Raw genomic sequence first — 18,340 nt, 5'->3', positions numbered from 1 at the left:
GCAGCATACAAAGATAAAAATATATATTACTAAATAGTACAAAGAAATATAGAAATAAAATAAAAACAAAAAGTTAAAGGAAAAAAGAAATAACTGCACTGAACATATTGGGTCAGATAATTATGCAGTGAATTAGTTCTGATCTAGTAAGAAAAGAAAAAAGGCAAATACTGGAACTGAAACACTTTTGTTATGCATTTTTCCATTATGGATCCTGAATATGTAACTAAAGCAGAATATTATTGGAAGCAACATTCAAATTACATGAATATAAAGAAAAATGGAATGAAACAAAATATTTCATAACTAACATAATTATTGATAAGACATACATATATACATACACATACAATTTAAGACATGAGTAAAACTTTCTTGAAGCATTAAGAACAATTTCTCTGCCACTTTGTTGAGGAAAACACTACAAAGTCCATCAACTTTTATGCTCATAATAACAAATAAGAATAAAGATGTTTAATATATTATACTGTGACAATCAAAAACACTCTCTAAATCAAAGCAAATGAATTCATGGAGTGGATAAGTAAGACTCTCAGATTTTTTTTAACTGTAAAAGACACTTGTACCAAAGAAAGAAAGGCAAGTCAAACTAATTGAAAATGTTTTATGAGAAGCAAGACAGACTTTACATCATAAATTCAAGTCATATAAGGCTAACTGTTTCAACAAGGTAAATCACACATCAACATCATTCAGGGCTTTCCGCCGGCTCCGCCATATTCCAAGTACACAGGGCTCACACGGCTCCCGCTTGGTGGCCTGTTATTTCCTCCCCAGGGAAGCTCGGGAAAGAGCGTTTGAGGCAGTGAGTTGCCAAAATGACAAACACAAAAGGAAAAAGGAGAGGGACTCAATACATGTTTTTTAGGCCCTTTCGAAAACATGGTGTCATCCCTCTGGCTACATATATGCACATATACAAGAAAGGTGATATTGTAGATATCAAGGGTATGGGCACAGTTCAGCAAGGAATGCCCCACAAATGTTACCATGGCAAGACTGGACGAGTCTATAATGTTACACAGCATGCTGTAGGCATTGTTGTAAACAAACAGGTTAAGGGCAAGATTCTAGCCAAGAGAATTAATGTGCGTATTGAGCATATTAAGCATTCTATGAGCAGAGATAGCTTCCTGAAGCGAGTAAAGGAAAATGATCAGAAGAAGAAAGAAGCCAAAGAAAAAGGCACTTGGGTTCAACTAAAACATCAGCCTGCTCCACCCAGAGAAGCACACCTTGTGAGAACTAATGGCAAGGAACCTGAGCTGTTGGAACCAATCCAGCTATGAATTCATGGCATAAATGACTTAAAAAATAATCAGTAAAAGATTTCTTGAATTTTGGAAAAAAAAGCCCCATCATTCAGGGTCTAAGTAGACCATATGAGAAAGGTCCTTTGTAAATGAAGAAAGCCATATCTAGTCTTTCACAATAGTCTGCACTGGTTCTTCAGAGTTAACTTGAAATTCAAGGAGCATGACAGATACAGCTTTATACTAAAGATATATAGAAAACAAAATCAACAGATTTTATTTAGAGCACTCAAGTTGAATGGACATGTCCATTTAGATGTCAGGCCATCATCTCAAACACATCATGTTTAAAATTAAGTTCATAATCTTTTCTGCCCCAAATTACCAACCCTTTAAGATTGTCATACCACTTTGGAGTCAGAGTTTTAGTGTATCAAATCTGGAAGGATCTGTGAGATCAGTCAATCCAACCCCCTCCTTTTACATAATAGGAAATTTTTACTCTTTCTACATTGTCTCAAGTATCTCCTTCCCTAAACTCATTCACCTACTTTTGTCATTTCTTCATTCATGTTTCTCATAACTGTCTCCATTCAACTCATGTTTCTTACATCTGTCCCTTTTGACCTTCACCATCCTAGTTCAGGAGGCCATGATATACCTGAACATAACTTTTTTTTTGCTTTTACTTTTGCAAGACAATGGGATTAAGTGACTTGCCCAAGGTCAAACAGCTAGTTAATTATTAAGTCTCTGAGGACATATTTGAACTCAGGTCCTCCTGAGTCCAGCACTTATGTTCTATCCACTGCACCACCTAGCTGCCCATACTACTACATAGCTTCTTAACTGGTGTTTGTCAGCACCATGGCCAGAGGTCATGAAAAGGCAACCACTTACTTATAAGAATACATATATTTCCCCGGGGGAATGGGAGCCCTTTGTAGGGACTGTCTTGCTTCTGTATTTGTTTCTTAGGTGCTTAGCACAGTCTTGACAAGAAAGTACTTAATAAATGCTTTTTTTCATTTATATATGCTAATTTCAATCAATAATATTTGAAAGCTTCTTTAAAATAGGGGTCATTTTCATTTGTCTTTGCCCCCAACTAATTCTCTGGCGGCACACACATCAAATTCTTTGGAAATTCTTGTCCAATTAAGTTGAATTAAACTGAATGACCCCTGTATTAAATCTTTCATACTTCCTATGTTGCATTGTCACTTATTATTCTTAAAAAAAAGGAAAATCAACACCCAGGGTGAATTGACTAGTCAATGTTAATCAACAAATATTTAGTGAGAAGACAGAATCACTTGATGAATTTTTCCTTCATGTTTCTCTTAAATTTTAGTGAAAAAAATCATAATAACTTAATTCTTATTCAATCTTTCCAGTCTTTTTTCTTGACTCATTTGTCAGATAAACTCCAGTCACTTAAACACTATCTGCTTCAGTTTCTTCACCTATAAAATGGAGTTAAAATAGTACCTCCCTCCCAGGATCATAGTGAGTATTAAATTACCTATTATTTGTAAAGTGCTTAGCTCAAAAAAGATAATTAATAAATGTTCTTTATTCCCTTCCCTTGCCTCTCTAATCTTGGTTTTTCTGCTGCTTAGAGCCCCTGAGTGACACATCCTGCAAGATGTACTCTTGTCCACCTCAGCCATATTTCTGAGAAGATGAGACTAAACTTCACATCTTTTATAATAAACTTCAATAATAAAACATTTAAAAAGATAATAAGCAAAAATGCTGATAAAGATGATTCCTGACCATGATTTTTTTATAATAATATACAGTTTACATTCATATTTAAAAAAACAAGTTCATGTACTTTTCCAATTCCAAACTCAGAAGAAAATCAAGTATCAATCAATCAATCAAGTAACATTGAGACTCTCTTGTGTCTGCTGAGTAGTTAGTATGGTGGTTAGGTGCTAGGAAGGTGAGGGACTGAATCTCACCCCCCAATACTTACCAGCTATGATTCTTTGATTAGGCCATTTAATCTCTTTTTCCTTCAGTTTCCTCAGTTACAAAATGGGGAGAACACTTCCTTCTCTCAGGGTTGTTCTTATGTTCAAATAAGACAAGATTTGTAAAGTTTGGGTACAATGTCTGGAACATAGTAGGTGTCTAAAATGCTTATTCCTTTCTCTTTCCTTCCCCCATATGTCACACACTATGATTCATACAGTGTATACAAGTATAGAGGTTGAGATAATTCCTTCTTGCAATGAACTACCACTATAATGGGGAAAGGGAAGTACACATAGAAAATATATATCAAATAAATATAAAGTTAATAAATTAAAATATATACAAAAATGTTAAATACAAGGTTGTCTTATAGGAGCTATTTTTAACCTGGGATCCATGAACTTGCTTTTAAGATTTTGATGATTCTACTTCAATATGATTGGTTTCCTTTGTAATACTGTAATTTTATTTCATGTATTTGGAAGCTTTATTTGGGAAGAGGTTCTTAGACTTCACTATATTGCAAAGAGATTCATGACAAAACCAAAAAGATTAAAAATTCTTATTTTTAAAGGGAAGATAACTATAGTTGGGGGATTATGAAGGGCTTTGTAAAGAAGATGGTCCTTGGGCTATAGCCTAAAGGAAAAAAACCTTAAACATTACAGGATATTTATAATTTGCATATATTGGTCTCAGTGTCCTGTGTGTCTGTCCCCTAAATCTTCCTTATTCCTAATTTCTCTCTTTTATCCTCCCAGTTAAACAGGAATATAACCTCTGAGACAGAGTGCTGCTGCTGCTGATATGATGATAGATGACACTGTAAAACACATAAAAGTTTACTCAACATTCTATAGTTTTATACACCTTGTCTCAGTTGTTGACCATCACACTAATCTAACTCATTTAAAATCAAGGAGCCTAATAAATGGTTTGCCCATATCATAAAACTAGTGTCACAGATAGGATATATTCCATATCTCTTTTAATTTTAAGAACTGAATTCGTTTTTGACTCTTCATTGTCTTTCATTCCATGATATCCAATCAGTTGAGTTTTGTTAATTCTCCCCTGAAATATCTCTCATACCTACTTTTGTCATTCATTGGGGATATGGTTTAGGTCCTCATTTCTTCTTGGCTTTGTAACAGCTTGACAGGTAATATAGTGTTTCTATATATGAGCCATTCTTTACACAACTAGCCAATTAATCTTCCTAAAACACTATTGATAATCATGACAATCCTGAATTCAACAATTTAACGGGATTTGTTAACTACTATTGACTACTGAATAAAGTAAAAATTAGAGGTTCCTTAATGTAAAGTGTTCAACAATATGCTTCCAAATTTCCTTTCCAGTTTTCCCAATTTTATTAGGAAAAGGAAAATTGTTGGGAAGTAACTTATTTTCAACATTTTTTTTTTGTTTTTGCAAGGGAATGGGATTAAATGACTAGTCCAAGTTCACACAGCTAGGTAATTATTAAGTGTCTGAGTCTGGATTTGTACTCAGGTCCTTCTGATGCCAGGACTAGTGCTCTATCTATTGCACCACCTTAAATGACTTTGTGAAGTAATTTATAAGGTAAATAATACCATCCCCATATTATTTTCAAGTATAAAACACTTATCAATAGCAAATAATGATATCTAGCTTAATAGGTGAGTCATTTATAATATTATTAGATTTAGAATAATACTGATCTAAAATTTACGGTAGGGTTAAATATTTATTTAATAGTAGTAGTAATTTAGTTCTAGGACAGTGAGGTAGAACAGTCGATAGAGTGCTGGGTTGATTCTCCTTAGTTTAAAACTGGCCTCAGACATTTAGAAGTTGTGTGACTCTAGGCAAGTCATTTAATCCTATTTGCTTTAGGTTTCTCTTCTGTAAAATGAAGTGGAGAAGGAAATGGCAAACCACTTCAGTATCTGCCAAGAAAATTCCAAATGGGGTCATGAAGAGCCAGATATGACTAAAATAACTGAACAACAACAACAACAACAACAATGATTTGTTTCTATTATTAGCAAGTATTTATTTAAAAAAATTAGATGTATTTAATAGTAAGAGTGCCACTGAATTTTTGTTTAAAGAGTAATATTCCTGCAAACATTCAGATAATGCATTCTGGTATAGTGGGAAGAGTACTGGGTCTAAAGTTAGATAGCCTGGGTCTGAGTCTTGATTTTTATATTCACTAGTTGACTATGTACAAGCCACTGGACCATTCTATCTGGGGTCCCTTATATGTATAATTGGGATCATTATACATGTATTCCCCATCCATTATGGTTGTTGCAAGAAAAGTACTTTGTAAATTTCAAAGAGCTTCATGAGCTTTGTTATTTATTAGCTTTTAATAGTTCAATGAAGTCATAAAGATCTTTATCATCATCATCATCAAAATCATTATTATTATTATTATTATTTAGTACCATCAACTAGTCATTCATTAGCTAGACTCTACAAATAGTTTGCAGTCATCTCTCAGTTTATCCTTGGTAATTGTAGGCATGAATAGTCTAGATAAATAAAATCCACAAAAATTCTTCTACTTCTCCAAAAGAGGATTATTTTAATGAATATTTTCAACATTTAGCAATAGTCTTTTTGTCTCCTTGGTAATTCTTCTGGCATTTAAAAGAGTAGAATATGTACAAGGAAACTCCCCAATGACTCTCATTTTCCAGAGACATGCCGAAGGATCATGGTGTTACATATCTTTTTCTTTTTCCTTTCATGGTTTTTACCTATGTTAGGAGTTTTGTTTTGGAAAAAAAAAAACAGAACTGGACAGATGACAATCATGCTGAGGCTCAACTCTGTCCATTGTCTGATTTTTATCCCTTCCTGTTGCTATTTTCTCTGTTTCGTTTTACAGTTACAGTGATCTCTTTTTATCTTTTTTTAAACAATGGCTATCTGTTTAATTTAGGAACTTGAAGGAGAGCAATATCTTGTCCTTTGTTCCTAGGTTTACAATCTATGGTAAAGATTAAGGATTTAAAAAACTCAAAAAGAATTCTAATCATTTTCCAAGGTGGCAATTGTTTCCTCTACTTACTGTTCTCAGACAGCTCCACAATGTAATAAAGCACAGGACTATTTCCATCAAAGGGTCGAACCCAGGAGAGCATCACAGTTCGGTTGTGGGAAGAATTCAGGCTAGCCAGGAGGTTTTGAGGTGAATGAGGCAGTTCACTTAAAAATGAAAAAAAAAAAAAGGAAACACACACACACAAACATATCAGAAGCAATGAACTGTTCATTTACCAACTTAGTTTAGGTAGAACTAGTATGTCACAATGAAAAAAAAGATGCCCATAAATGCATGATACTTTGTCTAAAAAGCAATGCCCCTTTTTAAAAATTGCACTATTCACAATTTTATGTCCTATATAAGATAAAATTGGTGTTGAAGTTTCTAAAGCAGGTAAACTAACATCTAATGTTATTGTTATTTAATGTGGAAAAAGTCAATATTCCAATATCTTTCTAAAATTAATGATTTAGTCAATATTTTTTTCACCTAGATACTAATAAAACAACAGCAGTGAACCATATACACATACAGTAAAAAAAGTGGGAGGCATGATTTAATATAAAATTTTTCATACTCAGGTGAGCAGAAAACATGACACTAACCATATAAAGTTGCTCATCAAAATTACCATATTTATTCTCAGGTAACAGAGTTGTTGGATTTATTGACAGATGAGAGGTAATGCTGTCATTGGATGGTTTTTTTCTCTTGGATAATGGAGTTTTAGGGGAAAGAATTCAAGTAGAAAATACAGTTAAAATACTGACTGAAACAGTAAACCAATAAGAAATGTTATAAATCTGAAGTACAATTAAAATGTATAAATTCTAAGAATAAATGTTCCTCTTAAGAAAGAATTTATCTTAGATTTACTAGGGAATGGGTGGCATATATCAATTGTACACTTTTTATTAGTCACTGCTCTTGTGAGTCCAAAAATTACAGGACAAAAAACACAACCAGTCCAAGTCCAGTATTAAACCTTTACATTTTATAAATATGGGAGCAAGACTCTGTTAATAGTTGTTTTGGGCTGCTGCATCTTAACTAAATGTTCCCCAGCTGTAACAGTAGAAGAGGTTCTCTGAGTCTGACCTATTCCATCTACTAACCAGTCTTTGATTCTCTCCCAGACATCAATTATTGCTGACCCACACAGGTCAGAGCAAGAAGTCATAATTACACTTTATTCCTTAATTAAAAATATACTCATTATCCTTTTAAATATATTAAGTTCTACATGGTTAGATTTACCTATGAAACACAATACCCTCTAACACATGTAAATTACTTCTATGGCATTCTAATATAAAGACTTTAATAAAATTTTCAAAATTTGAGCTTGAGCTATCTTCTTTTTTATTTCTTTGATCATGAATTACTTTTAAATCAGAAAAAGAACTCATTTCTATTTGAGCTCTTCAATAATCTAATCTTTCCAAGATGTCTGTTTGAGCCCAAGGTAAAGAACATGGTAGAAGAAAAAATATTTATTCTACTTCTCTTGTATTGGTTTTTCTATTATTTTCCAATATAAATCAGTTTCAACTTCAACATAACAAAATTAAAATTACAGAAGAAGTAACAGCTGAACTCAAATTAGAAATAAACAATATATATATATATATGTATATCCCTGCTAAATATATATTAAATAAGAACTTCTATTAAACCATGTAACTTGATAATTCCATGAGCATAAATTTGAAGAAACTAGCAGTTAATATTCAGGGACACTTTGTCTACATAAGAGATGTTTTCACTTCCTATAGAAGCTGATCAAGTATATAGTTCCAGTTTCCTTTACTGTGTAGTATCATCATCATGAAAAAATATATAATGTTTTGAGACCTAAGTCCTTGTACAGAGATTTATAATCATGTATATAGGTTTGAACATTTAAATGAGTCTTTAAAAAATAGGGGGCAAATGGCAATTGAAAAAATGTCTTCACTAAGGGAGAATAGAAGCAATTTGGACTCATAAATGCATTAATGATTGTTAGCAAAGCAGTTCAAGAGGGATTATCACACTAATTTGGTAGTTTGAAAGTTCTGTAAATGATAGTCTCTCCTTTAAGGATCCTGCTGCAAATTTCCTGTGCATTCTGATCCCATGTGATTCTTGTTCATATTTTTCACGCAAATCCTTCATATAGAATCCACACAATACATGCTTTTTGTAATTTGAAATCTTTGAGGTACCAAAGCACTATTTGAGCTTTCTGCCAATTGTTTTTCACTCTTATTATGTGACTTGGTTCATCCTATTTTTGATCATATAGATCTTAGATAACTTTAATACCATTTCTCTCATGTAAGTTTTCACAGGTAAAGTGTACTGCATCATGCCTTAATTTGTTTCTTTATTCCTCTAGCAATTTTGGAAGTGCTTAAGAAATACTTCTTGAATGAGTTCAATGACATCTGATCCCTCATTCATTCATCCATGAATTCCATGAAGGACTATATCTTGCACACAGTAGTTCAATTTGTTGACTGAATTTAGTATTGAATGAATTTAGTAAAAAAAGTATTACCCTAACATCTCTCCAGTGTATACAATTACATGGGATATTATAAGGGATAGAAAAGCTGGATTTGAGGGAGATCTTTAAGGAGGGGTAGGATGTGGATAGGTAGAAAGAGAGAAAAATTCTAGAAAGTCTGTATAGAGCACTTTCTGGAATCAAGTTTAATAAATAGTGCCCTTAAAACTTCTTCTTCCAAGTATACAACGTAAGTTTGAAGAATGATCTCTGCTTTCTAGGAATTTATGGTCCAAACTGGATGATAAAAATTGTACACACATAAGAAAGTAACAATCCAAAGTAGTATATGATCTCAGGTTGACAATAAGTGCTAAAAGAGTTGGAGCTGAGGAATTAAGTAGTCATGAAGGATCTAGGGAAGGAAAGAGGATTGAGTTAGACCTCAACAGCAGAGTAATATTTGGTTAAGTGAAAGTGAATTCTAAGAAGTATTAGGACTGTTAATAACAGTTTTCTGTAAACTATCATCTTCTAGCAAATATATTATTTATTAATATTAATAAGACATCATACTATATAATATAATGCTATATTAATAATTAATATTATATATTAATAAAATACTATTAATAACAATATCATAAACTAATTCTTAGAGACATAGTGATAAAGACAAGGATAGAATGTAGAGGACTTTTTAAAATTTTAAGTCAATGATGTTAAGAGTGACTTACCCAAGACCACACAGCTGGGCAATTATTAAGTGTCTGAGGCCAGATTTGAATCCAGGTCCTCCTGACTCCAGGGAAGGTGCTCTATCCACTTTGCCACCTAGCTGCCCACTTGTAGGGGACTTTTCATACTCCTTGGTTAGTAGTTTACCTGAATGCTTGCCTAAAATTGCAGTAGCTCATGGGACACCAAGGTTAGCCTTCTATCTACATCTCAGAACCCAAAAGAAGTCCTTTCCATGGGGAGGGTGTTAACCATATTCTGTTCCTTAAACACATTTTTTTTAGGTTTTTGCTAGGCAATGGGGTTAAGTGGCTTGCCCAAGGCCACACAGCTAAGTAATTATTAAGTGTCTGAGGCCAGATTTGAACTCAGATTCTCCTGCTCCAGGGCCGGTGCTCTATCCACTGTGCCACCTAGCTGCCCCTTAAACACATTTTTAATCTCCCATCTACCTAAGAGAATGATTAAAGAAAACTAGGACTTCACTTCAAGCACTGGGGACCACAACAGCAACAAAGACCAAAATTTTGCATCAGAATATTAGATAAAGTCTTAAAATAATTTCTTTTATTTATATCAAAAGATGAAAAAATGTACTAATTTTCTACAATAATAACTATAATGTTGTAAGGATAACATGAGGTAATTTTTGTAAAGTAATTTGCAAACCTAAAAGCACTATATAAATGCTAGCTATAATAATAATAATAATTATTATTATTATTATTGTTTTGTTAAAATCATGGTTTTAGAGATGGTAGAGATGGTTTAGACAAATCATTCTTACCATAAAGGGTAATCATCCCTAAGGATACAAAATAAGAACATTTTGTGGGAGCAGTGAGATGAACTCAAATGGAGCTTTGTTGAATTGTGAGGAAAAAGTAAGAAACAGGATTGGTACCAAATGGGCATTTAAATGTTTGTGCACTGATTGATAAACAGGGTAAAAGCAGATTATGACATCTATTTCTTATGTCAAGAAGTTCACCAAGTTTTCCATATTACAAATTATAAGGATTGAAAAAGGTCATTCATGGAAATGTAGAGATTTTGCCTCTGGGTCCTAAAGTATGTACACCATAATTGTGAATAGTGCAATGGTTTTTTTACTCAAGTAGTTATTCACTGAGTGAATTATTCCAGGTCTAATTTGATTCTATCAGGTACTTCACCATCTTCCAAGCTAGAGAATCTTGAATTCCTATACATAAGACTCAATAAGATTTTAGATAATTCTTTTTTTCAGGCTAAAAAAAGGGGTCACAATTTAGCTAAAATTGTCCAATTTCATTGAGGAATACCAAAGTACAAAATAATTTATAGTTTATGCACTAATGTCAGTTTATCCAGAGATCATTTACTTGGCAAGTCTGATTATTTGGAATATATGTGTAAGAGGCCAAGAGCTATGCTCTTTGAAAAGACCCTTACACAAATTGACTATCCTTCAAAAGTGGAGGAAGTGACAAAGAACTGCCACAGTGTGGACAAATTTGGATCAATTAGGAGGAAATTGTTGTTGAATTTGTAATGATAGAAACCTTGGGAGGAAAGTCACCTTTCTATTTTAGAATGCATGATAAAGAAGAAAATAGCATAGTGCAACAGAAATTCTAGATTTTTAGAGAGATAATTTCAAGTAATTCACAGAAAGGATAAGTAGAATACTATGGTACAAGTGTCACTGTCAGATATTTAAGATCTGCCACAATATGCTTTCTTTCAATGCTTCCAACTTATTGCACATTCCTTCCTTTCACATATTCTTTAGCTAAGTCCAACTAGACTGCTGCCTGTTGCTTGAATTCCACATACTACCTCTCACCTCCATAAACTCAAAGAGGCCATCTTCAGCTCTTAAACACATTCCTCTCCTTACCTTCACCTGTCAGAAATCTTCAAGGTTCAGCTAAGGTAGAACCCTCCTTCATTAAGACTTCCATTACTCTAGTTCCCATAATTAGTAGACTCTCTCCATTCTAAAATTACTTTTTATTTATATATAGTGGTACATACTGTACACAGCAGAATATAGTCCTTGCTTGGGCAGGAGAAGCTTTGTTTTTAAATTTGTATCCTCAGTTTCAAGCAGGCAATTTTAAACGTCAAGGTGCTTAATAGATTTTTACTCAGTCAAGATGACTAAAATTGAAATTGTGGACAATAGGAAGGATTTTGCAGGATTGGAAAAAATCAAATGGCTTAATTTGGAATATATTCTGTATATTATATTCCCAGAGTAGAAGTCTGTCTCAGTGAGACAAAACTGTACTTAGGTCATGAACAGACCAATTGATGCCTATACCTGTCAAGAAGTGATCAGATAATTTTTGCTTTTTAAAATTTTGATTTTTCTTTCTCATGGTTTTTTATACCCTTTTGTTCTGATTCTTTCACAACATGACTAATGTGGAAATATGTTAAATATGACTATACATGAATAATATATATCAAATTTATTTGGAAGGGAAGAGAGTGATAAAAATATAGAACCCAAAATCTTAGAAATAAAAACAAAAATGAATGTTGAAAACTATCTTTATATGTAATCGGAAAAAAATATTTTTTTTTAAAAAGTGGTTATACAAGCTTTGCTTTTTCCTGCATCCTATTTTTAACAATGACTTATTTTCATATGCTCTTATGTTTATGTATATGCTATTTTCTAATCAGTTTTACATTCCATTTTATTTTTCATTGATAAAAATATCTAGTATATATTTTGTTAAAGATCCTGCATAGAGTTTGGTTCATGCAATTACTCTTAATATAAGTATATCCTATCATTTAACATTATTAAAATTATTGAATTATGTCTGTCCTTGCTTGACTAAAAGGAGGGAAGAAGCCCATGCCTCCTGGTAGTCTAGGAAATTGAGGAATTACCACGATAACAAGGAATCTGAAATAGTTGACATGTAGACACTTTTTCCTCTAGTGAAACTATAAGAGATGTTAGCACCAAAGGAGGAAGTAAATCAATCAAAATTGACCTCAGAACAGAAAGATTAAAGACATTTCATTTCTGGTTGCAAATTCACGTACCCCAAAGATCAACATTCAGGGACCTATGTAAGACCTGATGGAAGTTATAACTTCAAATTAAATCCTTTTTTTAAAAATTATTAAGTACTGGGAATCTGTGGTGAGCCTGTGAGCAATAGATCTGTTCCTTAAACCCTGAATGTACTGAACTTTGGCATAGGATCATCCCTGTTTCCTTTTTTAACAGTATTACTAGACTGTAAGATCACAGAAATATTAGAGATGTCACTATCTAAATTTAAAACATATACATGATAACTACCTTTCATGGTGTGCTTTTGGACAAAATAGAGGAATATGGGTAAATTTAAATTGATTCAGAACTGTTTGAATGCCCAGACTCCAAAAGTAATTAGTTATGAGTTGATATTAATGCAAAGGTTTTAAGAGTAGAGTTGACCATGTCTTTATTTTTATTAATGACCTGAGAAGAAAGAGATGACATATTTATTAGATTTGAAGATGACAATGAATTGGGGGAGGGAAGTCAATATATTTGATCACAGACTTAGGAAGAAAGAAGATCTGGATGGACTAGGAAAAAAAGGGGCCAAATCTATAAGATGCAATTTTAAATGTAGTATACTTAGGTTCAAATAAATTAATTTTGCTAGTATGGGATATGAGTGGATAGGCAACACTTAAGTAGAAATGATCTAAAGATTTTGGTAGCCTGCAAAATTAATGAGTCAACAAAGTGACATTGAGGTTCCCCCCAAAATATGTTCATATTTGGAATACCATGTGTAGATCTGAATACTACAATTTAGGAAGGATATTAACAAGGTCAAGTGCATATAGAGAGGGGTGATCAGGCTGGGAGGAAGTCTTTAGATTTTGTAACAGGAATATCAATTAGAGAAATTTTGGATGTTTAACTGAAAAAGAGATTATGGGAAGGATTCAATTATTGTCTTCAAGTACTTCAAATGCTATAATATGGAATAATTTAGAATTCTGTTTAGCCTCAGAAGATAATAAATAACTGAGAGCAATGGGTGGAAGTTACAGAAAGATAATTTTCAGTCCCATGTAAGAAAAAAAAATATTTAATCAGAACTCAGGCAAAAGTGGAATGGTCTCCCTTGGGAAGTTCTTCAGAGACTGGAAACTTGAATTTTACTCAACTATTGGTTGAAGTATATGACCCTCAAGTTCCTTTCTAACCTTGAGATTCTATGATTAATTTTGGTTTCTTTACCAGTAGGAGAATGGTAGCAACAAGTTCAATTGTGACACAGTGATTCTACCAGAGGCAGGCAAAATGTCAAGTATGTTTATTAATAGTATGACAATCAGAAAAAAGGAAAATATTTGAAAACAGATGATGTTTGTCCTTTGTTCTCAAAGAGGATCATGACATCAGGGAGGTGATGACATGACAAGCATATGAATTGAATTTGAGTGAGGGGGTGCTGTGCTGAGTCATCAGCCTCACTTTCTCCTCCAGATTCATTTGGGTCAGTGGTAAGATATGAATCAGGGCAAATGGAAATGTTCCTGATGATAGGTAGTCAGGGTTAAGTGACTTGCCCAAGGTCACACAGCTAGGAAATGTAAAGTATCTAAGATTGGATTTGAACTCCGGTAGAACTCCAACTATATCCATTGTATCACCTAGCTGTCCCTAACGTACATGTACCTAAAAAAGCACAACAGTCTGTGGAGACAATGTAGAGGCAAATAAGCCTAGACCAGAAGCTCTTAATCTAAAAATCTGTAATTTAAATATATATATATATATATATATTATATACATATATATGGTGTTAAATATGTCAATGCAATTGGATTCCTGTGTAATCTTATATATATATTTACTTTTTTCCATTTTAAAATATTCTTCTGAGAAGAGGTCCACAGGCTTCACCAAACTGTCAAAGAGGTCCATTATATCAAAAAGAATATTTGCTTGTCAATCTATAGACATTTGTTTGACAATTGATAAATGATTGTCAATTAATTGAACAAAAACACATGAAAACTATTTTGATTATTTTATCATCAAGTTTTCCATTATTACCCACTTATAAAATGATGTTTGTAGTGATAATCCTGGTCACATGATTACAAAATGATGGATTAAATATATTCCTCATATCCCTCAGACCTGATACACTCAAAGAAGGAAATGTGTCAAATTTGGATTAATCAAAGCTGAATTCATAAGTTAATTTGACAGATATACCATAAAAGGATAATAGAGATAAGATTAAAACATATTTCTCCCATCACCACTACCCCCTCCCAATATACTTAATACAAGGGAAGAAGGCTAGACATGTCTAACTTCAAAGGTTTTCAAGAGAAAGTAGGTCACAACAGTGAAAGGGGTAGGGGAGGGAGGAAGAAAAAGGGTGACGTAAGAAAACCAGAGACAAATTATTAGGAATACAGGGGTGGGGGTGAGGGAAATTAAAAGACACAACATTCAAGAAAGTATTTTATCCAAGAAGATAAACCAACACTGAAAAGTCATAACATGAATGAGTAAAAAGTAGAATGAAAACTTAGAAAATATTTTAAAAAAAACATGCTAGCTTAAATGAGTATTATTACATGAAAAAAAATAAACCAAACACCTTCCATGGAAAATGAAGTTCTGAGAACTTATAAAAAGTCATGGCACAACACAAAGAGACACCAGATTGGTTCAAATAAGAAATATACTTTTAAGAAAGACATTAGAATGGAAGTTCAGTTGGAAAATAAAGCTCTCAAATATGAATTAATGAAGACAAACAACGAAGTAGACAACTTCAAATTCACAATGGAAAATTCTCCAAAATATTACCATTATGAAAAAGAAAATGTAACAACTGGAACTCAAAAATATAGAAGTAGACAAAAATTTAGTAGAAGAAAAAACAAAGAATAGCAATTTTAAAGGAACACAAATCCTATATATGCTGAAATGATTTTGAACATAAAATATTCAGTATAACTTAAAGATCATCAGTCTCACAGAAAAAAAAGAAATCTTTTTTTTAAAAAATGAATATCAGAGTGAAGGTAAAAGTAAAGAAAATTACCTGACTTTTTGAACACAAACAATAAAACTCTTATTGATTGAATCTATAGAACCTTGTCAGAGAAGAAAACCAAGCTAGTAACTCAAGGCATATAGCTGTTAAACTTTAGAATGTCAATGTCAAACAACATATTTAGGGCAAAGTTTTCAGCTATGAAAAAGCAAACTGAAAAATTGAAAACTACTTTTTGACTTTGAGTAATCTGAAAAAAAAATGAAATAGTAACTTACATTCCTGTATATTCCAAAAAGAAAAACCCATGATGTAATGTTCTCCCTCCACCAAAAAATCTTATAATGCTGAGTCCAATCACCCATGATAAAATGATTATATAGGTTTCTGATATCCAGAATCCCAATCTCCTAATTTTATAAATTCAGAAACAGCCCCAGAAAGGTTAAGTGAATTACAGAGAGCTACATAATTTAAATGTCCGAGGTAGATTCTAAACCCAATCACTATATGTTGCTTCTTAAAAACTCCAAACATAAGAAACACAAGAATGTTTATTAAGTATAATAAACAAATAGGATTATGTGGTGAATTGACTTTTTTTCATGTCCATTCTATTGTTTTCAGCAGGTGACAAAAAGACTCTAAGGAGCAAAAAATTAAAGGAATCTTAACAATTCAGAAAACAAATAAAACTAAATTAGTATTACATGACCTAAATCCTCTTGAAGCAAATCATTCTATTTAAAAAGAGAGGATAACAAAATGGAAAGATCATTCAAAGGGAGAAGGATAGAAGAGACCCCCTAATTTGCACATCCACTTTCTATCTACCTGTTTATTTATTTATCTATATATCAATAACATAGATGGGAGAACAGACCAGAATAGATAGGAAGGATATATAATTATGGAGGACAAACTAAAGAAAAACTCCTTGGAAAGGATGCCATAGAAGAATGTTTCTTATGCTAAGACCTTGGGAAGATGAGGTAAGATTTTGAACTACATAGTTATCTGGATGGGGAAAGTAAAGTTCAAAAATAGAGGAGGAATTTTGAAATAAAATGGAAAAGGTGAAGTAACAACTTAATGGTATTTCAAGTAATTTGAGTTATTGGGTAAAAGCGAAGAGATGGGAAAATTTCTGAAGCAGATGAGTATAAAAATAATGGAAACAAAATTGTAGAAACCAGGTATTTATTTTTAAAAGATCAGAACAAAAGAAATAAATGCTAGAAAAAATGTCATAAAGACATTAAAACTGCATTCAATATATTTCATTTTAGAAGATCAGAAAGCAGTTATTATGTAGTAAATTTTAGCATATTATACCTACATTCACAATAATTAAAATAATAGTTTGGCATATAATAGGATAAGCAATGTGAAATAGTTAATTTTTCAAAGATATCAGAAACTGAATTTACCCTATATTAAAATGTCATATGTCACAATAGAAAATTTTGGTCTTGAACTGGAATTCTTGACTATGAATCTTGACACTGACTCTTACTGACTCTGTGGTGATGAGAAGGTCACTTAGCCTCTCTGATTCGATTCTTTGTTTCCTCAACTTCAAATTGGGAAGAGAATATTTGTACTACTTCTCTCATTACATTGTTGTTGAGAAAGCACTATATATTTATATATTCATATCTATATATATATATGTCAATTGTGATTTGTTCTATTATGAATCTATTTCAACTAAGCATTCTTTTTTTTAAAGCTTTTTTTTTGCAAGGCAATGGGGTTAAGTGACTTGCCCAAAGTCACACAACTAGGTAAATATAAAGTGTCTGAGGCCAGATTTGAAATCAGGTCCTCCTGACTCCAAGGTCAGTGTTCTATCCACTATTCCATCTAGCTTCCCCTCCAGCTAGGCATCCTGCCAGAAAGTCTGAAAGGAGATAAAAAGTCTGGGAGATATAATGATAGAAAGAATGATACACAAAAACATAATGACAAATGAAGAAGGTGCAAGAGAAAAATATTAGGAAAAATTCCCTAGCATTGAATTAGATGGTACTTGCTAGAGAGAAATAGAGGGGGGAAAGTCATATATGAAACTATAAAATAAAATTAACCAAAATGACTTATTTATGAAGGAGAGCAAACTAGGTGAATTTAGAAGAAACATTTTTGAAAAAAGATTCAGGAAAAAGTAATTAGTAAAATTGTAGCTCAGGGTGAATTGCTAAGGCAAGAGCAATGAAATACACTATTTCTTTATAAAATGCCCCTTTAACTCACAAATGATGACTAGTTCAAACTCATCTTCTATGTCTTCTCTCTAAAGATGAGAGGTCAGTTTAAAGACCTGATAACTTTAAAAAATCTACTAAATTGCTAAGACTTTATTAAGGTTTTGCTGAGAGTGGATTTATTGAGAACTGTCTTTAACTCTTCTAATCCCCTTTAAGGGTCAGGACTTTTCAATAAACCACATAATTTAGGCTTTTGCTGAACTCCATATACATAGGAATTACTCATTGATTTCATAAGAGAGGTGAAATCTTATATGAAACTCTAAGCAACACCTCAATTAATCAAAAATAATTTACTTAGTACTTGGTAATGCTCAGTACTATTTCAATAACTGTGAAAAATAAAGAGAAAAATATGTTGTCAACTTACTTTACAAAGAGGAGCTTACTAACTAGCTAGGGATATAAGGCCAAAATAATCAGGTAATATTAAAATGCTACATTTATTATAGTAACATAAGCAAAGCCATAGTTAAGACTTCTTGTACCTGGGGCAAATT

The 18,340-nt window shown here is 32.5% G+C and overlaps 2 protein-coding genes across 6 annotated transcripts in view; one reads left to right on the top strand and one right to left on the bottom strand.

Moving 5' to 3' along the window:
- Nucleotides 1-18,340, bottom strand: part of SDK1 (sidekick cell adhesion molecule 1) — a 1,240,677-nt gene that overhangs the window by 343,196 nt on the left and 879,141 nt on the right. For all 5 annotated transcript variants that reach the window (XM_074200552.1, XM_074200555.1, XM_074200553.1 and 2 more), the window contains one exon: nucleotides 6,334-6,470. In XM_074200552.1, coding sequence (XP_074056653.1) covers nucleotides 6,334-6,470 — 137 coding nt within the window. The remainder of the gene's footprint in view (nucleotides 1-6,333; nucleotides 6,471-18,340) is intronic.
- Nucleotides 825-1,310, top strand: LOC141503297 (large ribosomal subunit protein eL21-like). The gene has a single exon (XM_074208515.1). It carries the CDS (start codon nucleotides 840-842, stop codon nucleotides 1,308-1,310), a length of 471 nt encoding a protein of 156 aa, XP_074064616.1. The 5' UTR covers nucleotides 825-839.

The sequence above is a fragment of the Macrotis lagotis genome, chromosome X (assembly GCF_037893015.1).
Source record: "Macrotis lagotis isolate mMagLag1 chromosome X, bilby.v1.9.chrom.fasta, whole genome shotgun sequence".
Classification (NCBI taxonomy): Eukaryota; Metazoa; Chordata; class Mammalia; order Peramelemorphia; family Peramelidae; genus Macrotis; species Macrotis lagotis.
Note: the sequence above shows the minus strand (reverse complement) of the source record. Positions and strands in the feature narration are given on the sequence as shown.